The sequence below is a fragment of the Mycteria americana genome, chromosome 2 (assembly GCF_035582795.1).
Source record: "Mycteria americana isolate JAX WOST 10 ecotype Jacksonville Zoo and Gardens chromosome 2, USCA_MyAme_1.0, whole genome shotgun sequence".
Lineage (NCBI taxonomy): Eukaryota > Metazoa > Chordata > Aves > Ciconiiformes > Ciconiidae > Mycteria > Mycteria americana.
The window spans coordinates 141,759,866-141,785,043 of record NC_134366.1 but is presented as its reverse complement, the minus strand read 5'-3'; the positions used below and the strand labels follow the sequence as shown (position 1 = coordinate 141,785,043).

The 25,178-nt window shown below is 37.7% G+C and overlaps 1 protein-coding gene across 2 annotated transcripts; it reads left to right on the top strand.

The window, feature by feature from the left end:
• PEX2 (peroxisomal biogenesis factor 2) lies at positions 1-25,178 on the top strand. Of its 2 annotated transcripts, none has more exons than XM_075494843.1 (2): positions 1-287; positions 20,322-25,178. In XM_075494843.1, the coding sequence occupies exon 2, from the start codon at positions 20,341-20,343 to the stop codon at positions 21,253-21,255; it is 915 nt and encodes a 304-aa protein (XP_075350958.1). In that variant the 5' UTR covers positions 1-287; positions 20,322-20,340; the 3' UTR covers positions 21,256-25,178. The 2 variants fall into 2 exon arrangements, with proteins under 2 accessions (XP_075350958.1, XP_075350957.1); XM_075494842.1 differs by lacking the exon at positions 1-287 and adding an exon at positions 516-668.

Sequence of the window (25,178 nt, the reverse complement as noted above, 5' to 3'; positions counted from 1 at the left end):
CGCGTCATCTCGATCTCCCAGAGTACTTCCTGCAAAGCCACTCTAGGCGCGTACTGGCGGTGTCTATTGTTCGTGCCGGAGCCGCTCTAGGCAGCGGGAGCTGGCTCTATGACCTGGCGGGGCCTGCTGGTGGGACGGTGCCCGCGGGCCGGGGGCGGCAGCCGGGTGGCGGAGGGGAGAGGCCCTGGGGCGGCCCGAGGGGGCTCCGTCCGCGTCGGCCTTCACTAGGAAGCTCAAGGCAGAGCCCGTCGCGCCCGTGCCCTTGCAGAGTCCCCGCGGCGGCGCAGGTCAGTCGTGGCGCGGGGCGGGACGAGGCGGGGGTGCCGCCGGCCTCCCTGGCGAGCGGGGCTGCGGCGGGCGGCGCCGCCCGCTGTGCGGGAGCTGCTGCCGGAGCCGCGGGCCTCGACGGAGCCCGGCCAGGCAGCTCCCGCGGCCCGGCAGGCTCAGGGCGGCTGGCTGGGGCGCGGCGGCGGGCCTGCGGGGCCGGCGGGGCAGCCTCTGGGTCAAGCCCGGACGCTCCTCCAGGCCCTGTTTATAGAAACTTGTGCTTCTGCTCACGCTCTCTCCGGGCGGCTCAGTTTCGTGAGTCCCACTCACGTTCTGTCTCCTGTTGCGTGCCTCAGTATGCAAAGAGACTGCACGGTTTCCAGCTGGGCACAGGGTGTGAGGTAAGAAAGGATGGAACCCGGTAATGTGCTCCGTAGAGACCAACGGGCATAATAGCCTGGCAGAGGGATATTTTAATCTGAATTGTTATTCTGATGTCAGCTGAGAGAGTGAATCATTTATAGACCTCTAAAGGTCTTTCCTATGACTGCCTGCTATAGGTGACAAGGTTTCCTCTAGATACTGCCTGCTAAAGGTGATAGTAGCTCCTTTCCACGTTCTGTTAATCCAGTTTTGTGCAGCCTGTAAGTATAAGTAACAAACCGTTAGTTTGCCACAAAATTAATGTAGATTTAGTCTGAATGGCCAACGTGTTTTGGCAGAGGGACAAATTCCACTCATGGTATAGTCCATACTGAAAACCACAGCACTGTATATTACTTTCAATCCCTAAGTATATTTCTTGTATCATCTTTCACCTGTCAGTGGGAGGGAAGTGTTCATCAAGGTCAAAGGTGAAGTATGGCCAGTTTCTAGTAAAATCTGATTCCAAAATATTTAGCCATTTGTTTGATTTTACTGGAAGTTAGTGAATTCTTGTCTAACTTCTTTGGAGCTATTCTTAATACACACTTCAGCAACGAGCTGCTGATAAAGTGTTCACTTTAAGACTATTACTATCTTTATTCTTTATTATGATCTATTTTATCAGTGCTTTCTTCTACAAACTTTTTCTCCTCTTTATGCTTCAGTTTCTACTCATTAGCAGTTTGTTTTTCACTTCCTGGATGTCCATCATCACTAGTTTATCTAATGAAGTGATTAGTAGAAAAACAGCTAAAATTATAATTGCTGGGACATGAATTAGAGTAGCAAATAAACTACTAAAGAAAGTAACAATTCACACCTCTGCATTATTTTGTTTAAGTTTGTTCATACTGCACAAAGTCATCCATTTCTGTTACCTGATCTAGAGTTAGAGGGATAACTTCACAACTATAAGATATATAGCCTCTTTAAAAAGGCTTTTTTTCTTCTTTTTTTTTTTTTAATAGAAATGGAATAGAGCAGTAGGGCACATAATGTCAAGAATAGTGGAGGGACACTTATATTTTAATTCTTCTGGAATTTGCTATGGAAATAGATGTTCATGTCAGTATTGGAACACCTACTGTGGTTGCTAGTGCTCTAGCACTAGTTGCTAGTAAGAATACTTTTTTGGAATTAAAAAGTTATATTCTCCATGAACCCTTTCTTTGGAGAGAATAGCTCACCATTTGTATCTCTGGTGATGTATGTGGAGAAAAGACAGTGCTGTGCATGTGACATTACACCATGTTCAAACTAGTTCAGTTTGAACTCAGGCTAGTTCAAACTAATTTCAGTTTTCTGTAAAGAAAATCCTTCCAATATTTTGCTGTCCTATACACTGCAGTGTAGTTTTGAAAATAATTTGTCTTCTTTTGGGTAAATTACATATTACTTTTATTGCTAAAAATTGTCAGAAGTCTGCCTGTGCAAACATATTCTTTGGAAAGCAGCATTATTATTTTCTGTTTAAAAAATCTTAATATTTTAATAGCTTATGCATTTACACTTTAATTACCATGATGCTTATAGTCTTCTCTATATTGTTAAGGAATTGATAGCGTCAGTGAATTGGAAAGTGGAATACATTTAAAGCTATTGTGTATGAAGGTTTTGCAAGCATCTTATGTTTACATCCTCTTTCTTGCCTACCAATCTGGATTGTACTGTGGCAGGGGGAAAGAGGTGGGGTGTTTGGGTATTTTTATAAGTAACAATTTTTATATATTTTTTATTAAAACAATGTTATGTGTATATATTTACATTTTTTAAAGTAAGAATTGAGTACGTATATTGAATACAGAGCATACTGAAATTGCATTAATCTGGGACAAGGCAGCTGAAATAACTCTTTGCTTAGAGTTTTGCCTCAATTTGTAAGTCTTTTTAACGTCTAGGCCTGCCTTGGTTCAAACTTGTGGGTTTTTATTTGTTGAGATAATCCTTTTTACCAAATGAAGAAAATCACTTCCCATTAAAGCTTTAGTGAAACTTTTAATGTTTCATTCAGATAAATGTCTAATTATTTACTCAATTATATTGAGTAAATAATTAAAATTAGACATTTCTCTGAATGAATGAGAAAGTATCTTTTACTCATGTTGAAAACCGTAAAGTAATAGTGGTGAACTTACATATATTTGAATCAGCTCATGCTTAAGACTCTCATAGCTACCCTTAGAACTCTTAGTGCAGCAATACAAGCATATAAAATATCATCCTCTAAATTTATTTTTGAAAAGTTTAATTTCTCAGGTAATGGGCCTTCAGATGCATTATAAATCCATCTACTGATTAAAAGGCTATCAGGTAACTGGAATGGTATCCCCCAGTTCATGTTGGCAGATTATTAAGGATTAAGCTAGATATATGGAATGTCTGTTTTGTGCAAGGAGGATGTTTAGATTTGGGAGATAATTTTGTTTGTTTGTTTGAGAGCTCTGTGTGTTTCTCTGCTATTAGATTACTTTATTATTCCCGCATCCCGAGACTGTAGGTATCATTTCTTTTATTAGAGAAAGTAGTGACTCACAGAAAGGTTTTGATACTTACTGTGATTCAGGACATGTAGGAAGCAAATGTTCTTGTGATGGACTAAATAAAACTCAATTAAAACTTGCAAACAGATATTGATAGCATATAAAGACTTTGTCAGACACTTCATAGAATAGAATGGGAAAGGTAATTTCTATACTCTGATGGTTTCTGACACTGTTACTAATCCAAGGACCTCCATTTGTGCTTTGACATCAAGTGCTGTGGTGCAAGCCAAGAAAGACATTTGATCTTTTCTTGTGTTTAATCTTCTGTAGTCTTTTAAAGTGACAGTTCTGAAAATTGCTAAAGACTGCTACCCGGAGAATATTTGGGAAGGAAGGAAACAAGTTTACAGCTATATACTATCAATACCAAAAAATATATTGTAAAACGAATGACTCTTCAAGGGCTAGGGAGTGATGTCTGAATGCAGTATTAATGTATACCTGGATATAGTAATGAAGTACATGGTCTGTCAGGAAAAAAACCCCATTTAATTATGTATTCAAAATGGGAGAGAGTGGGAATGTCTGTCCTCTTCCTGTTTTTCTAAACATATGAAATTCATTTCGAAGCTATGAGGTTCAGAGAGAGTAGGGAGGAAGAAAGCGCAGAGGAGATGAACAGATATCTGAAGGAAAACTAGTAGTAAATTAAACAGTAGACAAAGCAGTCAACAATTTGATATTGTAATGTAAGTACCTTATTACCTATGTGCTTTATTTCTATATTGGTTATAATGGCCCACTGTTTAAAAAAAAAAAAAATCCCACAGCATTGTTGCACTTGCAATTTCTATGTTTATTCAGTGAGAACACAAATCAAGAAGATTTAAAAAAAAAAAAAAATTATGTCCGGCTATCGCTAACTGATAAGTTTTAGGCATAAATACGACTTCCTTAAATTAGCTTGCAAACATGATGTGCTCTAATAACAAGAAGAAAAATAAGATAATAATAATAATAAGAAGAAACAAATATGAATAAGTTTTTGAATTGAAAGATAGCACTGTATTTAATAAGAAATGTTCCTCATATATTACCAATAAGCTCGTTCTGGATTAACATCAGTCTAACTGAAGAATAAGATATATTACATTATTTTTAATATCTGACTTCTAAAACTTTTTAGATATTTAATGGTATTTGAGCAGAGAGTTTTTTTGAAGACTTTCTAGATAATACTTTATTAAAAAAGAAGTTCAGCATGTTTGTTCCAGTTTAGCTCATGTCTCCTTTAAGCGTATGGTCCGTGGCAGAAGCTAATGTAATCTATTTCTTATTCAGTTGGTTACTGATATTAGTGCCTGCTTTCTCTGAGAGCCTAGTTTAAGTATTAGAAAGCAAGATCGCAGCCCTGGACATCAGGAGAGCAGACTCTGGCCTGTTCGGTGATCTGCTTGGAAGAGTCCCATGGAATAAGGCCCTGGAAGGGTGCAGGAAAGCTGGTGATATTCAAGGATCATCTCGGAGCTCAAGAGCGGTCCATCCCGACGAGTAGTAAGTCAGGCAAAAATGCCAGCAGCCCTGCATGGATGAAAAAGGAGCCCATCACAAAACTCACACATAAAAAGGAAGTATGCAGAAGCAGGGACAGGTAATCTGGGAAGAATATAGAGGCAGTGTCTGAGCATGCAGAGATGTGATTAGGAAAGTCAAAGCCTGCCTGGAGTTGAATCTGGTGAGGGATGTCAAAGACAACAAGAAGTGCTTCTGTAAATACATCAGTGACGGAAGGATGACTAGGGAAAGTGTGGGCTTACTGCTGAATGGGACAGGGGCTCTGGTGACACAGGACGTGGGAAAGGCTGAAGGCCTTATTCACCTCTGTCTACTAGCAAAGACCTTCAGGAATCATAGAATCCAGGGGAAAGTCTGGAGCAGGGAAGATGTACACTTGGTGGAAGAGGCTTAGGTCAGAGAATACTTCAGTAACCTGGACATATATAAGGCTCTGGGCACTGGTGGGATGCAGCCATGGGTGCTGGGGGAGCCGACTGATACTGCTGTGAGGATGATCTTGATAATATTTGATTGATCATGGAGATTAGGAGAAGTGCCTGAAGACTGGAGGAAAGCCAATGTCACTTCTGTCTTCAAAAGGGTGAGAAGGAGTACCCAGGGAACTACAGGCTGATCAGCCTCACCTTGATCCGTGAGAAGGATGGAAGGTGATGGAGCAGCTAATCCTGGAAACCATTACCAGGCACATTAAAGACAAGAAAGTGATCAGGAGTAGTCATCATGGATTCACCAAGGGGAAGTTATGCTTGACCAACCTGATAACTTTCTACGATGAAATGACTGGCTTGGTAGACAAGGGGAGGCAGTAAATATTGTTTCAGTAAGGCTTTCAGCACTGCCTCCTGTGACATCCTCATAGAGAAGCTGATGAAGAATGGGCTGGGTGAGCAGACAGTGAGGTCAATATAAAACTTGCTGAACAGTGGGGCGAGGGGGTGGTGATCAATGGTGCAAAGTCTAGTTGGAGGCCAGTAACTAGCAATGTACCCCAGGGGTCAATATCGAGTCCCATCCCATTTAACATCTTTGTTCATAATCTGGATGATGGGGCAGAGTGTACCCTCAGCAAGTTTGCTGATGACACAAAACTGGGAGGAGTGGCTGATAGGTCAGAGGGTCATGCTGCCATCCGGAGGGACCTTGACAGGCTGGAGAAGTGGGCTGTCAGGAACCTTGTGAAGTTCAAGAAGGTTAAGTGCAAAGTCCTGCACCTGGGGAGGATCAGCCCCATACCCTGGTATCTGCTGGGTGGCAACCATCTGGAAAGCAAGTTTGCAGAAAAGGCCCTGGGGGTCCTGGTGGACACCGAGTTCAAGATGTGCCTGCAATGTGCCCTTGTGGCAAAGAAGACTGATGGTATCCTGGGCTGCTTTAGGAGGAGTGTTGCCAGCAGGTCAAGGGAGGTGGTCGAGGATCCTCTCGCTCTCCTCAGCAGAGGTGAGGCCGCATCTGGAGTACTGTGTCCAGTTCTGGGCTCCCCAGTATAGGGGAGGCTTGGACATACTGGAAAGTCCAACAAAGGTCCACAAATATGATTAAGGCACTGGAGCATGACTCCTGTGAGGAAAGGCTGAGAGAGCTGGGACTGTTCAGCCTGGAGAAGAGAAGGCTCAGGGGGGATCTTATTGATGTCTATAAATACCTGAAAGGAGGGTGCAAAGAGGATGGAGCCAGGCTCTTTTCAGTGGTGCTCAGTGACAGGACAAGAGGCAGCGGGCATACACTGAAACGCAGGAAGCTCTGCCTAAACATCAGGAAACGCTTTTTCACTGTGAGGGTGACCGAGCGCTGGCACAGGTTGCCCAGAGAGGCTGTGGAGTCTCCATCCTTGGAGATATTCAAAAGCCGTCTGGACATGGTCCTGGGCAACTGGCTCCAGATGGCCCTGCTTGAGCAAGTGGGGATTGGACTTTGTAAACTTATAATAAACACACTGATCCCTTTCTACTTGTCCCTGTTACCACATTTATAAAGAATAAAAAGAGAGAGGGTAACAGTCAACTTTGAAGTTTTCTCTTTTTTTTTATTTTTGTCCTTAGCTTGCAGTAAGTACACAAGCAGTATTTAGCATCCCACCAGTGGACTTTCACACACATACTTTAGGAAATTCAGAGAGGGAAACTGCTCTGTACTCCTTTAGAATGACTGCAAAGAAAGACTCCTTTGCCAACAAGCTTCAAGAGAGGTATATTTCTTCTTTAAATCACAACCAACTCCATGCTATAAATATTGTAAAGTGTCTGTTGGTCCTTCATGTCATAGGTACACTTAACTCTCTACAAATATATTAGCCTTATACATATGTTTATTATATACTAAGCTGAACAACTCATAAGATACAAAATATGGAAAGGGTGTATTTGTACTTGTATGTAATGTGTGCAGTTAGATGATGATTTCACCAATTAAAATCAGACTTTCACTAGAATACCCTAATGTAAATTTCTCCCTAGCAAGGTCTGGTTTCCAAATGTTAACTTTCCAGGAACAACATCTGAATTCACACAATTTTTTAGAGCATGTAGAGAGTGAATTGAAATTTCCAACCTAAATGATGGTAAGTTGTGTACGACTGAAAATGGGAATAGACTCAAACTCACTGTGTTGCTGCTGCAGTTAATGATGACAGCCCCTACAACTTGTTACATCTCTTGGACTGCAGCAGAAGGTTACTTCAGTATGGTGTTTTCAAGCAGGCTGCTTATGCTGTTTTGGGGGTTTTGTTGTTTGTTTGGTTTTGGTGGTTTTTTTAGGGGGGAGGGGTGTTTCCTTTTGAGACGTAATATAATATATACTTTTTCACATACACCAGTGAAGGAGGAAGAGAAAGGTGTGATGCTACAACTCTCATTTTAACTAAGTAGTATGCTCTCAATACCAGCTACTCCACAGCACTCCCTGTACTCTTTGAGTAGTAAAGTTAAAAGCAGCAAATAAAAAAAAGTGTGTTCTGCTAAAAAGCAGCAGGCTCATGAGTCAGATTGTGCTGTACATGGACAGAGAAGGTAGCAGGCTCTCTGTCCTGCAGCTTCTCAGATGAGCTAAATGGTTCCTGCAGCCGTGCATCTGACCTACATCTACAAGCATTGTTAGTTCATATCTAAACTTTACAAAAATCTTCAGGAGAAGGAGAACAGCAAGGATGTTCTTTCTTTGTAATGTGCCTGTCTCGGAGATGGTGGTAGGTTCTTTTTGGTTTGGAGGTAGAATGCAATAAATTTGGAAGTCTGAGATTGTTTTGGAGTGTTTTCAAAAGGAAACTAAATGCAGATTTTTCAGAGGAAGAAAGGGTAAAAATTAAGAGAAATAAACTTTGAGATGGAGGAAAAAGAGGACAAATACGTGATATGGGAAGAGAGAGGAATTATGGCAGTGGTGCAACTCTTGATTCAAGGTTGACTCTGACTGGGTCTGGGCACTTCTTCCTTTCCCTGCAAGAGAGGGCCTGTGTAGGTTTTTGGCCTTTAGAAGAGAGTTGATCACTCCTAATATTCATTCTGTTTGTATCAGTAGCTGCCTGGGAACAACCTCTCTAAAAATGCTGTCTCTGACACTACTCATCTCTACCATCTCTGTTTTTGCTAATATTGGCAGTGGGGTTGGAAAAGAAAGGAAATAATCCAAATTTAAATTCTAAGAAAACTTGAAAAATACATTCAAAAATAATACTATTAAAAAATAATATAGTTAATTCTATAAGCAGAGGAGCTGACAGGAGATATCACAAGAGGGGGCTGGCAAGGAGAAAGGAACGTTTCCTGGAAAGAAAATTAATATAAGTCCATGACGCTGTGGGGCATAACTAAATCATGAAGGGGAATTCACGTTGGAATTGCAGTAGGATTGTAGAAGATGTCACAGTGTACAGCTCAGGCTGCCTAGTAAGGAAATTATTATCCCTCTTCCAAACTGTTACTTGTAATATGTGTGTGCAACTGTGCCAGTGGATTCTAAAATGCTAATGAAGTTACAGGATTGAAGAGAGTGTGGTGAAAGCATATCAGTCTTCCCTCGTGTGCTTAAAGTTACAATAATTACCAAGTAATAAAACTGTCAAGATTTGGGGACACTGAGCACATCTAATTTTCCCAGCATCCCTATTAGTCACTGTGTATGCCAAACATTTCAAAGTACAATCATATCAAAAAGGTAAGAGTGGGGAGGAATCGCATAGTGTTACTTGTTTAAACAGAGTAGCCTCTCACCTGCAAGTCTGCATGAGTCCTACAGTGGACTTGTACAAATAATTCTTCTTTTTTTCTTCTCATTTTTGAAAGGCAGCAAAAAGTTTCATTATTTGTATTTGCAGTGCTGTGGTATTATCCTTGCACATTCAGTATGTCAGGTTTGAAGACCGTCAGAACAGTTCTTCTAGTAAAATGAAAGACTTGATTTTCTATCTTGCTGTTGACTGGTGGCGGATGTAAGAGTATGGTGCTGAGATTCAAAGGCAGCCAGTTTCTTTGCTACTGGTTTTTCCTGGCCCCGATGTTCTTCTTACTGGTACTGCACATGTCTTACCTGATGCTGTGCTGACCTGTTTGTGTGCTAAATCTGCAGAAAAATAAATTTAAACAGGTTTGTTTTCTGCCAGTTTAACATACAGGAACAGTTCAGTAGAGGGTCAAATGAGTATTGGCACTAGTCTGTAAGAAAAGGTGGCAATACACAGTTGAAGGAAGATGGGAGGGAGTGACTGTAGCTGTCAGAAATTACATCAGCTTATGTTTCTATAGAACACAAGCCTAAAAAATGAGACGCACATGTCAGGTAAAGTAGTGTTCTTTATCCTTCCACCAGTTGAGAGTTCTTGATTATAATTAGATGCAATTATTCATAAGTTATGCCATATAATACAAGGCCAAAACTTAAAACTGAGAGTGAACAGGCTTGTCTTTTTGTTGATGCAGGGCCTTCTTGGCTTTAACATACCATAAATATATACAGTCTGTAACAACATTGTTTTTACATACATACCATACCATACTCCTTTTGGTACAGATGTGGACAGAGGTTAATTATGAGTTCCTTTTGGTACAGATGTGGACAGAGGTTAATTATGAGTTAGCTATGCATTTAGGACAGATTTTACCTTTCTAATAAGTAGAAATCTAATAAGTATTTCTAATAAAAGGTTAAAGGATGTTATGTTCCTGCATTGCAGTACTTGGATCAGCATTGTTACACTTGCATATCGCTGAATATTCATGACTGTGCAGTTGGTATGCATATGTATGTAAAATGGAAGGAAGTTGGAATAAAATCTGGGTAATGACCGTGTTTCACAAATTTTGACACTAAGGTGTTTAATGTAAAATTCTGGGGTTCTGTCATCTGTGGTAAATTGCATCTGAGTATATAGAACAGGCATTGCTTCTGAATCCCTTCTATGTATCTTCTCAATCTTCATCCTGGCATCTCTATACATATCTGATGATCCATTCATATGGATCAGACAGGTAGGAGCAGAACAGAAACACAGAGCTGTGAAATGGGAATTTAAGTTAGATGACTTCTCTTTTTTTTAGGTAGATTCAAATGGAAGAAAGGTAAGGAGGGGCATAGAAAAGATGCATAAAATTGGGATTGACAGCGTGCTTGACAAATAAGGCTATGTGAGTGAAACAGGGAAAAGCAGATATTACATATGTCGTGAGGCATAAGATCAACTTTTCAGGTAAGTAACAGTAACCAGCAAATGAAGAGTTATGGCTATAACTGCCCACAATGTGCTCACAACCATGCATTCATGTTTTGTCTTTGAACCATTCTGAAAAGGAACTGCATACCTCTGCCACAGTGCAGTGTTTCACCTGCTTAACACAAAGGATGGCACATCTAAGCTTTACATCCTTTTCACTTTTACACATGCAATGCAATATAACTTTCAGTTATCCATCCTTATACCCGAACCTCATATCCTTATCATAACCAAAATCTCTTCAAACGCAAGGGTCTCCCTGTCATCTGCTGATGTGATCATCAACAGTTGAGACCTACATTTGTAGTACAAGGGATCTTTATCTTCCTTGTGTGCTTATACTTCCTGATACTGGTTTAGTCAGAGATGTTGCCCCTTCCTTGCAAGGGGCTGTTCCTTCCTAGTTAACCATCACAATCTCAACTGTCAAACTGCTCCAAGCAAACCCTCCACCATTTTGATTTAGCATCAGTAAATGTAAGGCATGTCTCCAGATAATTCCCGTTACCTAGTTCCAAAGAAAGAGAGTCAATATTGCATATTGGGCATATATTTTGGCTCTTCATCTCAGTGTTCAAGGGATTTTTTGAACCACGTTTTTTTGGAAAGCCTCAAGTTATGATGCAGTTTTGTGTTGTTGAGCTTTTGGGTTCTTTTATCACTGATTTAATTAAAAGGAACAACAGCTAGATTTCATTTAGTACAGGAGAGAATGGGAATTTACAAGTGGAATTGACACATCCCCTTATAGAGATGAGTTTGCAATTTGACATACTAAGGAGAGGGATGACAAAATGAGCAAATACGATGAGGAAAGAAAAGGAATGGGATATGGGACAAAGAAGAATAGTGATTGAACATATGACTTGTTACATGCTTATCTTCCTATTTATTCTAATAAATGAAAACTAGGGCCATATTCAAAAAGTTGGTATGATGATTCTATCTATGGCCTTTATGCTATGGGGAATACAAATGTATTTTGAGCTTTTGTAGCCTTAAATTTAACATCACAAATTTTGAAAGGTAGTATCGTAAATATTAGTTATCCAGTAATTAGCCTATCAGATCTAGTTGTTTGCATCTAATAATCTGTCTTTTAAGAGTGCTGACTGATCACCAATTTTTCTGAAGTCAGTGGGAGCTCTTAGCATTCAGTATCTTTAATGGGGGCCAATAATAGTCTTGGTTGCTTGTATTCATTGCGCGCATGTATTACATTGACACAGGATTTTCAGTTTCCATCAAATACTGACAGAAATGACTGATGTACAGCTTCTAACAGTGCAGCACTTTCCTCCTGCTCTTCCGTACTGTTGTATCAATTCTGGCTCTTCTCAGCTGGTTTTGGTTTTGTAACTTAAAGCCCTAATATTTTGACTTCAGCAGGTAGTTTATGGAAGATAAATTAATGAGCTATCATTATGTTTTCTTGCTGTCTCCAGGCATTCAGCAGTGGCTAATCTCTTGTATCCCATTTTATGAAACTGAAGTTTACCGAGTTAAAATTGGAAAAGCAACCTATGATTTGAATGTATCTTTGTCTTGTGCTTGGTCTTCTGACATTAAATGTAACTGTAGCATTCAGGATTCTGGGATTTGTTACTAGTTGCTCCCTCAGTGTCCTTAGTGAAAATCTTAATTTCATCTGTTGAATTTACTTGTTACACAGTCAAGTCATTCAGTGTTTTCCTTTACTTTGTCTGTTTTGAAAAATAGTCCTGCTTCCCAGGAAAAGAAGAAATAAATAATATTTTCTGTGATTGCAGTATATAACTGTTTTTTCAATTAGTGTTAATAGTTATTCCAAATGGTTTAAGAATCAGTTTATGTTCTTTACAAAATGATAGGTATTTAGCTGAAGTATATAGAAATCCAGATGGTAATACAAGATCAATCTTTTGTAAGGTTATTTGAGGTAATGATACAGTGATAAGTTAATTTTACAGTGATTAAGAGACAACACAGTTGGGGCTCCCAATTAAACTTTGATCTGAGGATATTTCTCTCTACACTTGATGAGCAAGAAAGAGATAAGAATTAATGGTAAAACATGAGATTTTGAGCAGCTGGGGTCCAGGTTCTGTGTTTTATTATAAGAGTTGATGTAAAGGAAGATTTTAAAATTAACTGGTTACATATCATTTGACTTCTTATCTTTAAAGTTTATTGATTTCAAATTGACATCCAAAATATTCTCTGCTATTGAGAGTAACTGAAAAGAACAGTTAAGTGGAATACATATTCACAAAAAATCCACAAACACAAAAACAACTAAAAAAAAACCCCACCTCACATAAAAAAAAATCTCAGCATTCTTGTGATGGGTGGAAATATAGTTTTCATTGCTATCTGTTGATGTCCTAACTCTGTGAACATAAAAGGAGGGATAGTAGATCAAAGGTAAGGCTTGCTTGCTCTCTCTCACACACCCGGTATGACAACACTGAATGCAAAATACTGAATGCATTGTAGCTCCTGAAGTAAAGAGGAACTGTGTGTTAGTGATATTTTCTCTAGAGCGGGTATGATTGCTAGCATGTCCACCACAAACTACTTCCCCCTGCCTGGGCCATAGATCTGAATGCTGGGGCTTGGCAGAATCTAGTCTGTTGAAAAGGCAAAAAAAAAAAAAATCTGTTCTCTTTTGTGCATGTCCTGTTGTTTCTTTGTGTTGAGATAGTTTATAATAATAAAATAATAATGAATGTTAAAGAGACTTTAGGTATCAGGAATTCTTCAGTGGCCTGGAAATCAAAAGAGAGTGGTCCAGGCAAAAATAATGCAACACAATTAGGGATGAATGTAAAGGAATAGCATAAGAATGTAAGAATAAAATTAGTGACTCTAAAGAATTAAATAAGTTTCAATTTACAAAGCACAAGAAAAGAATCAATGAAAGGGTCCAAAAATCTAAGTAAGAGGAGGCACAAAGGGATAGGTCCATTACCTAGATCTGTTACTAAATAAGAAAGGAGAACAAGTAACAGATTTTCAAAGGCTGATTCTTTACTTCATACTTTATAAAAGAGATATATTGTGACCTGCTACTTCATAAAATTAATCTTAGACAGGAAATAAGAGTGGAACCAAAGCACAGAAAGAATAGCCTAAGGAATCTTAATATAGATGTGCTCAAGTGGCAAATCCTAATAAAATTCATCCTAGAATGATTGAGGAATTAGGCACCACTGATTTTATATATTTTATTTTATTTATTTATTTGTTTAATGTCCCAGAGGGTGAAAATAGCCAACAAAATGTGTTTGTATGTGTGTGGTTTTGTGTCTATTCTTTTGTTGAGAGAATTATTGGAGCTCTCAGTTTCAATTCCAAATAAAGATTCAGGAGTAAATAGTTTAGCAATTAATTTGTATCTAAAAATACACAGAAGAGAGATTGTAAAACAGCCAATATGGTTTGACGTGACCTGTTCATAAGAAACCTCAATCTGTTTCTCTTCTTGGAAAGGACGACAAGCTAGTAAGTAAGAGGAAAACTTTAGGTACAATACAGCTTGATTTTAATAAAGTCTTTTTCCCTACATAAGCAAGCTAGGGAAATGTAATATCGATACTATCTCCATTAGATGCTGATATTATCAGCATCAAGTTGAAAAATTGCCTTTACAGAGTAATTATCTATAGTACCTTGTCAAGATGTAAAGGCATTAATGAGTTGGATGATCGAAGATAACACACACTTATAAAAGTTACTGATGATACTAAGCAGAAGAGGGGTTGAAAGTTTTGGGGGTTTTTTCTTTGTTTTGAACATAAGTTCTGAATCCAAAATATTCTTGATGAATTTGGAGAGAATCTCTGAAATCAACAAGATGAAAAGCAATGCAGGCAAGTGTGAAGCACTGCACTTAAGAGGAAAAACTCAAATACATTAATACAAAACAGGAAATAATTATTCAGACAGGAAATAATTATTCAGACAGAAAAAGATCTGAAGATATAGTAGACCTCAAGGTAAATGCTAACTATGCTGCTGAAAAAAAAATAAAGAAATTTTTTTCTGGAGGATCATACCAGGCATGTTGTAGGAAAGAGGATGTTATCTAGTTTGGCAAATCTTCTATATATAGTTGGTCCCCTCACCATTTTTTTTATCTTGAGAAGATGCAGACAAACTGGAAATTCTTCTCAATTGTTGTTACTGTTTTCTCCTGTGGAATGAAAACCATCTTTATTTGTGATAAGGATGCTTTGGATTGAATATGAGAAAAAACTGGAACAGACTACCTAGAGAAAGTGTGGAATCAGCTTTCGTGGTAGTTAAGCATCTGTCAAGATATTTTGAGCCTGTGTTCATGCTGAGTTAGGGTTCGGTGGTCTCTTGTGGTCCATTCCGTCTCTGCATGAGTACAGTGCTCAGACTACGTGTTTTGGCTGCACAGAAGAGATTATCAAAAATAGTTAAATCATGAACTTGGTGAAGTGAATGGAGGTCCTACTTCTTGCATCCTAAATGCAATTTTAAGTTAGAGCCATAAGGAACAAAGTTCATTTTTGACTTAATAAAATATATTTTTAATTGGCTTCCCAAGAAGTATTTTGACAAATCATACTTAAAAATATTTTGAAGCTTCTACATATAGCATATGTCTGTCTGTCTTCTAATGATTATGCTAGAAAAACAGGGAATGCAATTGCAGTAGCACTGAGACAGTAGAAACCCCTTGATTACTCATCCCCAGTGGAATAGCCCTGTGGAAAAAATGGCACCCTAGAGGTTACTTGGATTTGTATATTTCTGCAGGCGAAGTTTACAGACCTGTAAATTTAAATGTAGAATTTCTGTGGGCAGAATGCATTGACAAATATGCCTGATGGTAATACATCTCATACTGATAGTCCCAACACAGGTCAATAATAATGCTTATATTGATAGCAGCAATGCAGGAGATGTTACTTGGTATTATAGCTAAAATCCATGTTATCCCCTTAATCATAATTACATTAATATTGACAGGCTGTTGACAATACTCACATTACTATTGATAGATTTCTGTCAATAACATGTTTCCAAATAAAATATATTCATTCATAATTTGTACAGTGCTCAATAACAGCACTAACATATACCAGAAAAAATTCTTCTTTCCCTGGTGATATACAATAATTATTTTTTTGTTGTTGCACAGTGTACTGTACAAGTGGGATTGTTCATTTGTTTAGTTTAAAAAAGCCAGACAAACTATAGGTTATTTAAGAAAGAAGTGTTCTCTGGGCTTTTTTTTCTGGGAGGCAATTTTTTTTTTTCTATGCAATATCTGTGACAGTGTAAAATCAAGGGAGAACCTTTCAAGTAGTATTCTTTAGTGTTTTGTCTTAAAGTGTATTTATTTAACAAGTTAATCACACATAGAGTTTATTATGTATCTTCACCTGATTTTTAACTGTTCAATTCTGATCATATAAGCTGATGGCATCCTTAACTGAGCATTGATATTTGTCTCTTTCCTTACTGGGTCTACAGTTCTGAGTTCTTAAATTTTAAATAATTTAAAATAGACCAAATAAGAGAGTTAAAACAGTAGGGACATGACAAATAGAATTTAATGCAGAAACATGGAGGGAAGACAACATTCTCTTTATAGTCTGTGCAGCTCAGCAGAATGTAGAATGCAAAAATAACATTTAAAAAGTACAAGTTAAATGTCTTGACAGTTACAGGCCGTGTTTATGATAGAGTTTTAAACCAGAATATTTCTCATTTATTCCTACTGTAGGACCACTATTTGTGAAAACAGTACAAACTGAGAATTCTAACACATTTCTGAAAGGATTTTGTATAGAGGAGGTAATTTTAAAAGGTAAAACTTTATTTATTATAATTTATTTATTCTTTATTTATTATCACTTGAAAAAATGGACACCATAGATAAAGAATATAATGACAATTCCCTACTGTAGCAAAATAAAGAGTGATTAGAATTTAGGCCTCTTCTCTCAAAGAAACAGTTGCTGTTATCCAAATCATTAGGACATTTGCAGACATTTTTCATAGGAAAATACAGATTTCAAACTTTCCCTTTTAATGTTTGTCTACAGGGAGGAAGTAGCTACCCTGTAAGTGGAATAAAACGTTAAATCAGTTTGGAAGTAAGCATAGTGTATAGCAGAACACTTCAACCTGTACATAGGAGTACACACACTGAAATGTGCTTACATATTAAAATCAAAACTATATGGATATAATCTTTAAGTAACTTGCAGGGTCTGGTTAACAGCCATGGCCTATGGCAAACTTTCAGTGTTCTTAGGAACAAAGAACTTCAGTCCAATGCCCAGTTTTATTGCTTAAATTAAGAATGCTTTCCTAACTGTTCATCAAAAAGAAAGCTTTGCTTACATAGGAATATTATATGCATAATTTAAAGGATTTTAAAGAAGTACATCTTTATTATTAGTTGCTTATGTTTTTGTCTGAGATTCTTCATTTTCCATATAGATTCTTCCTTTCCATATAAAAGTGACTTCAAAGTTCACTGAAGTTCCTAGTTGGTAATTCAGGAAGAGACATTAAATATGTCACAGTTAAACAGTATATATGGTGTTGATCCTAATTTTTTAAAAAAGGAGACTTGTTGGATTTTGCAAAATTTTGAAGGCTAACAAACAGTGGTTGGACTTGTTGGTTCAAAAGTGGTTCCCATTTTCTCTATACGAAGTTCCAGCCCACACTGACAGGTTCACTGAAGTTTTCCTTCAAATAAGGTTCCATAAAGGATCATGGATATGGAAAAACTGTGTATTGTCACTAATCAATTAGATTCTATGACAAGACATGCACAAATTTTTGGGAAAGTCCGGGGGAGATCTTTATGACACCTAGTCCATCCTCCTGTGAAAATTGGGGGTAAATTCAGTGCTAGAACAGGTAGCTTAGGGCATCATTTGGTCAGGTTTTAAGAATCGCCAGAGATGGGGATTTCAGTCCCTCTACACAAACTGTTCCAGTTTCCATATGTCCAATTGAAATTTCCCATGTAGCAACTTGCAGCCAATTGCCTCTCTTTCTTTCACTGCATCTTACAGAAAGGTTTGACTTAATCTTCTCTGTAACCTTTAGGGAGTGGAAGATTACTATTAGATCACTTCTTAGCTGCCTTATCTTCAAGTTGAACAATCTGAGTTCCTTCAAGCTCTCCTCATATATCAAGTGTTGGGGCTCCCTGATGATATTAGTGGCTGGACTCCTTCCAGTTTGTTGACATTTCTTTTGTACTATTGATAGAAAAGAAGCAAACCGTAGTATCCCAGGTATAGACTCACCAATGCCAAGTAGAGGGGAATAAGCACATCCTTTAGTCCGCTAGCTGTGCGTGTGCGAATGCACTCCAGTAGGCCTTATTGCCACAAGGATGCACTGGTGGCTTGTGTTCAGCTTGCTGCCTACCAGAATCCCCAAGTCCTTTTCTGCAAAGCAGCTATGCTGCCAGTCAGCTCCCAGCCTAGAGTGATCCATGGGTTTTCTTGTGTATTTCATGATCCATCATAATCCTGTGTATTTGATGCTTCAGAAAAGTTCCTGATGACCTATTCCTCACTTGCTGAGGTTTCTTTAGGTAATCTGGCTATACTGGGGAAAATAAAAATCTGCACAGATTTAGCCTACCTTATTTATGAGAAATCTACAACAGCCATTTCTCATAGTACCTGCGATAATGGAAGACAGCTGGAAAAGATGGTTGAACTGATGATGGAAAATAGTCTTAGTAGATGGATCAAGGAAGCTGTTTGATAAGATGTCTCTTTTGAATAACTTCAGGATTTTGAAAGGGGATTTTGTGTATTGGGAATTGTATAGAACAGTAGTAGGAGGGTAAGTGAAATGAGTAAATGGAGTGAAATGAGTAGAAGGGACTGAGGTGTTACCAGAAGTGAAGAAGACACTAGACTTTTAGGGGTTATGAGTGAATAGCACTAAACCAGAGTGACAGGTTCCACAGGAGATGGTTTTCAGAGACTATGGCTCATAAAATGGTAGTGGGATGAGAAGATGAGGGGTAGGAGGGTGGATAGTCATTGGAGCTGGAGTTTTTGGAGTGGTGAAGCAAGATCCAGTAGGGGTTGAATTGATCCTTTGATCACAAAGTGGAGGAGGTAAGTTGTTGGAATGATACTGGATAATGCTTTCCAAAACCACACTTCCTGTGCCTTGGTGCTTGCTACAGAAAAGATAGAAGTGTCAGTGAGACAGGCTTGGGTATACTCCCTTTGTATACCCTTGTATACTGGCTTGTCAGGCCAGCGTGGGTTGATGCAATGAACCCCATAGCTGTTTGCCTGGAGGAGGTGGCCTTATACTACCTTCAGCCGTATTTTGCTTACTAATGAGGAAGGAGGAGTTTAAAGAAACGGAGTGGAGCTATTGTATGCCCTACCCATGTAGCCAGTCTTAGGTAATGGGAAACTACTGTTGTACAGCATACATTAAGAACAATCTCATATTTCCTGTTAGCTTTGATATTTTCCTTACAGACACGACCAATTATAGGTATAGAAAACAGTAGGAATGCTACAAATAATGTCTTATACTGCGTTTTAAAACTTTTGGTGCACTCTGTTTCAGCAAACGGTTATTGGTTTGGAGGATTTTTTTTTAGTATTCTTAGCATCATTAGCAACCATTCCTATATAGGATCCTATATGGCATCTTTTATTCAAAGCAGTCTTGTGTTATAGCAGGTCTTCCTCTCATTTATAAGGATTTGAAGTACCTTCTTCTGTACTTTCTCCAGAAGGCTGTTGACCCTTGCTTGTCTGTTATGCAAAGAATCGGGTTTAGAAAATGAAATAAGTTGCATACTACCTGAAATACACCACTTCTAAATCACTTGGGTTTTTATGTGGACAAAAGGAACCAAAAATCAGTTACCCCACAATTTTGCATTACTGAGGCGTTATCCTTATTTTGCTCTTGTAATTTATTGCATTTATTTTCTTAGTCACAGAATTCCAGATACAATAACACTTAAAACAAGTTAATATTTTAACAAATATTTTTATTTTTCTCTGTAATGCTTGAACAAGAAGAGTATACATTTGTTGAAGTTGCTAGTATACATTAATCATCTTGCCAGGAAATTTGTTATATGACAAGTAGCACAATCCCACACCTGTCAAAAGACTCTAGAAAATATATGCAGGCTTTAGTGATGTACTGTATGATAATTTATGTCTGAATGCTGAATATTTCTTTAATCTCATATAATGATTCTTCTCTAAACTAAACAAGTAGCTACCTTTATTTAGCAAGTTTTATCATTCCCACCTTAATTTTCATCCATATATTTCTGTATGTAATCCTTAAATTTGTTAGTATTTCTAAGATTTTACTTTCAGCTGAAGCTGCTGAAGTATTCATATGGCAATAATTTCTATCCACCCCACTGTTCTCTTCTAGATTTTAGTTAGTATGTTCATTTTCCCTGTTTCTCCATAAAACACCACATAGTCTTACAATTCTTGTTTCTGATCTTCTATTTTTTGGACCTATAAAGATCCTATTGAATATTACAGTTATGCCCAGAAATTTTTTTTTATTATTTATACAGTGAAAAATCTGTGGAGTTTTCTAAATATCTGGAAGGTGTTAAACACTTCTCTATAACCAAATACAAATGTTACTGTTTGTGAGAAATAGTCCAATATAACTTCTTTTGTGATGAAATTTTATACCGTTAACGTAAAGCTTCCTGAAAAGACTTGTAGCATATTAGTATAGCATTCTGAAGAACCTTTTTTGTTATTTCTTGTTTACTGCTGGTATATTACAACTTTGTTATCTTTAATAAGAATAAAAATAGGAAATGTTCCATTATACTAAAATCTGTTTGTGTTTATTCCTAGAAATTTTTTTTGTGAAGAAATGGCCTCCAGCATTGGAAATGAAAAGAGTGTGAATCCAGTGCTCAGAATAAGTCAACTTGATGCTCTTGAACTGAACAAAGCCCTGGAACAGCTAGTGTGGTCCCAGTTTACTAGCTGTTTTCATGGATTTAAACCAGGGGTGTTTGCTCATTTTGAACCAGAAGTAAAAGCATTTTTATGGCTTATATTATGGAGATTCACTATCTATTCCAAGAATGCAACTGTGGGACAGGCTATTCTGAATATTCAATACAAGAATAACTTATCTCAGACAGAGAAATACCAACCTCTGAGCAAACACCAGAAGTTATGGTATCTTATTTTCACGGTTGGTGGAAGATGGTTGGAAGAAAGATGTTATGATTTATTTAGCAATCGTCAACTGCAATCTTTCTGCAAAATTAAGCGTTGTATTAACTTTGGAGCTGGACTTCTTAAATTTTGTGAACTGCTAAATTTTCTGGTTTTTCTTCAGAAGGGAACATTTGCAACGCTTACAGAACGTATTCTAGGAATTAGGTCAGTTTTTTGCAAGCCACAAAGTGTTCGTCAGGTAGGATTTGAATACATGAACAGGGAGCTCTTATGGCATGGCTTTGCTGAATTTCTGATCTATCTGCTACCGCTTATTAATGTACAGAAACTAAAACTTAAAATTTCTTCTTGGTGTTTGCCTATTGCAGGTCTTTCCAATAGTGAAAACACCTTAACAGCTCACTGCAAGGAATGTTCGCTATGTGGGGAATGGCCTACCATGCCTCATACCATAGGCTGTTCACATGTTTTTTGTTACTACTGTATTAAAAGTAACTATTTATTTGATATGTATTTTACATGTCCTAAATGTAGCTCAGAGGTACACAGTCTTCAGCCACTGAAAGATAAAATTGAAATGACAGAATTGCATGCCTGATATGGGGTTGATTTGTTTTTATACTGTACATGAAATACTATGTTGCAGAGATTAATGGAAAAATGCAGAAATTATTGTAAACAGACAGCTTAAAGATGGTTTTGGAGACTCTGTAATTTGTTGTATCATATGTCTTTACTGGTCATTTTTTACTGAGTAACAGTGCCAACTTGCCTCTCTGAAGGAAAGAAAAAAAAAAAAAAAAAGAGTTCACCAGCTCTTCTACTCTGTCAGAGTACTTGATCCCAGTTTGGTACCCCTATGTTGTCAAGTCATTCCTTCTTAGATCTAGAGTCTGTCAGCCTGCCACTTCCTAACTGCATGCTATATACTTCCCTGAAAGACAGAGAAAATTCCTAGTAAGCTTTTACCCATTTTGTGGATTTTCTCAAGCTTGTTGTAAAAGCTTCTGCCATTACCAACTTAGCTAGTAGATAGATATAGTGGGAAAGTCATCCTTGTCATGCCTCAAGAATACTTTTAAATTTGAATATTTTAAATTTGAATTCCCAGTGTCATGTTCCACTGCAAAAAGGAAAGGTGTAAGATGAATTGTCATCTCAGGAGATTATTAATAGTTTTCATCATATTCTGCCACCGTAACAGGACATACTCTTTCTCTAACTCAGAATTGCTCTTTTATCGATAGACCATAAGCTTTAAGTGATCCATCTGGTAGACAGATAGATAGTCCATAGTTAACATGTGCCTACAGGAGATACAACCACTTCCCGTGCTAAGACAGTGCACCTTCTAGACCTTCATGAGATGGCCAAACTAATTTTCTCGCTCAGTGATATGTTTGTGATCCTCAATGACTTATGTATGACCACCTCCCACTTCTTCCTATAAAGCTGAGGGACGCAGTCCATGATCCATTGGAACGTGGCAGCTGCCCAAGGTAACCCGCATTCTTCCGAGTCAGAGGCACTGGAGAAAACTGTTTACTCACAAGATGCTGTCTTTGGAACTTGCCACTCTTTGTTTGGTGCAGTCAAGGTGGGTGCCAATCCTCACTAAGAGCTCACTACCACACAGAAAAAAGATCAAACACAGCTATGTGCATGTAGACATATTAAAAAAAAAAAAAAATAGGTAACTCTTCCTGGTTTTTACTATTACTACTTGCTTTCTCTGTTGGCTTTGCAATGTTTTTATTATTCCCTGTTTTAACACTTCATCCATTTATTCTCTGACCTGGTTTTATAAGTTTTATTATTTTTTTTCAAAATTGCAGTCCTTTTTTAACAGGAGTTCTTCCCCAGAAGTGTCTCATTAACACAAAAATACATTGCATCCTTTTTTTGGCTCTTAAATCAAATTCTCAAAAACTTACATAGTTAAATTGAGTAAATCACTTTATGATGGCTGTGTTCTTGATTGGTTGTCATCAATAGTCAGTCCCAAAAATAGTTTGGCAACAACTGATCCAATATCTTTGATCTACTTTTATGAAATGGTTTATTACATTCTTCAGTGTCTGATTAAAACAACCCACCAGCCTATTTGTTTGAAGATCTTAGATTCTAGGTTTTGATCTTTAGAGTGACACACAACGCTTTCATCTGATGCAATTAAATATAGTTAGCGGGCTCGTAAGTATCTGTGGGCAGCCCAAAACTTCATTAATTCTGCTACTGTTCTGTGAGTCAACAGAGACTTCAGAGCAACTGCTTCCAGATACTGTGCCGCAATATATTATTTGCCATCAAATGTGTATATTAGCAGCCTGCCAAATTTCTGTTATTCGCAGTTGCTATTTGAACCAGCAGGTACAAATCTGTCTTTATTAGAAGTATCAAAACTGGCAAGTCTGTTGGAGAATATCCTGGAGTCACTTGCTGGTCCTGAAATGATTCTGTATGAATTGTTCCTGCACATCACTTACATTTCTTTGGGAAAAGCTATTATTAGCAACCCTGACTTTGAGGTGAGGATCATCAGCATTCCTGCTACCTTTCTTTTTAACTATCCTTATTAATTAAGAGTTGTACTCATCCAAAATCCAGTGTTCAGAGTTTAAAATCATAGCAGGCCTTTGTTTCCTGTGGACTCTTCATTCCTTCTGAAGTCACAGTGCAGTATTGTGTCAAAAGGGCATGGATTTTCTGTATTGGACTCTGTTAGGTGACATGTTCTTATGTAGGAGTTCTTTCCTATTTAGAAATGTTTCTTTTTCCTGAATATTTAAAGAATGTTATCTTCCTTTTTCATCCTACCTCCCTCTGTCCTGCTGTTTAATTTACCTAAGCTGTATGAATTTCCTGAGGTTTGTTTTGTCTCTTGCAGCTTCATGCAGGTGAAATCCTAGTAAAATGTATACTCTTGTTTTTCATCCCTGTTACAGTATCAGTGCAAAACCTGTTTCCAGAAGTTTCGTACCTCTGTTGTACAGTTATTTACTGCTGGTTGTGCTATATTGCAGTTGGCTTCCCTGTTTTTCTTCTGCAGTTTAGCTTTTGATACTTAACTTACAATGGCTTATTATACCAAAGCATTGGCCTACTACTGTAGTACCTCATCATCAGTGTCTTAGGTTTGTAGCCCATAGCACTGACTCAAGTTGTAAAGTGTGTGTCTTAGGGCATGAACAGTTTGCATTACCCTAAGATCCTGGATCCTAAGGTGTGGCTTTAATTCTGTTCTTTTCCATGCAAGTAAGCAGGTACCATGCATCTCACAGAAATAAAAGGTTTGGGAAAAGAGTGGTTCCTTTTGTCACATACTGAATTTTTGTTACTTTTTTTTTTTACTCTACCATGTGGTGAAACCTTTGCTTGGTTACAGTCAAAACTCAAATTGATGAGACCAAGGTTTCAACTTGTGTATTGAAAAACTACTTGCTACCAGGTTAGCTTTTCAGGACTCCAAAGTCAATACTTGGCAGCTTCCTTTATGGCACTGTAAAATTAAAAATATACCTTTTTTATGTTGTAATTCTGTCTTGTTGTGGCTTGTGATATAAACTGCAGAAAAGTCTTATTTGAAGATGTTACAGAGAAAAAGTAGATAATTTGTAGACTAATCAAAGGATAATCTAATTTTACATACTAATTGCATTGATAATTTGTCCTCATAAGCATTATATTTTCAGGTTAAAACTCTACTGTAACAAAGGACTAAGATACATCGTGGTGCTTCCTGCAGTAAAAGGAATAAAATTTATTTTGGAATGTTAAACTCTTCAGTTGTTTTCTCTAAACAAAAGGTTTTTAGTGTTCAGCTACCATGAGAATGTGCTTCTGAGCAGTCATATGTGCAGCAGTGAAAAGGGTAAATGCCTAGAATTTAAGAAAGCTAGAGGACCAGAACTCTTACTCAGTCTTGAATAGGAGTTATGGCCCTGTATTAACAGTTTTATTTGTGCTCTGTTGTGTGTCTTCGTGTGCTGCATGAATGTTTTCATTGGATCAGAAATCAAAAAATGAAGCCATAACTGAAACAGACTAATTATGAAAAGTTTTTTAATGTTTATTAATATACCTTCATTTTAATGAGAATTACTGGTTGTCACAAGGTGTGATTTTTGGAGGCATTTAGGTGAAAGGAGTTAGAGAATGCTGATTCCTTGCTTCCACTAACACCATTCCATCGACTCTAAATGCTTTAAGAGAGGTCTCGTTTAAGTAGTGTTATGGAAGACTTAAAGGCAGGAGTTTCAATATTCTGTAAAAGAAATGACAGGGATAGTATCAGATTTCTGTGTTACCTGGAAATATTTATTTATTTTTCCGTAAGTGTGAGCTGTTATGGGCAAGGATGATCTGCAGAAAGTGGTGAAGAGAGGATGTTAAGAAAGACGAAAGAAATATATTTCCTAAATTCAATCCAAACTGATGAGTGTCCTTATTTGAGAATACTACTACAATTGTTATCTGGGATGTATCATTCTTATGAAAACCAAGTTGACAAATAAAGGTGCT

Excerpts from the sequence above, each read along its gene's own strand:
- PEX2 (XM_075494842.1), top strand. The coding sequence starts at position 625 with ATGCAAAGAGACTGCACGGTTTCCAGCTGGGCACAGGGTGTGAG. Across the intron at positions 669-20,321 it reads AGCTGGGCACAGGGTGTGAG|AAATTTTTTTTGTGAAGAAA; the intron begins GTAAGAAAGGAT and ends GTTTATTCCTAG.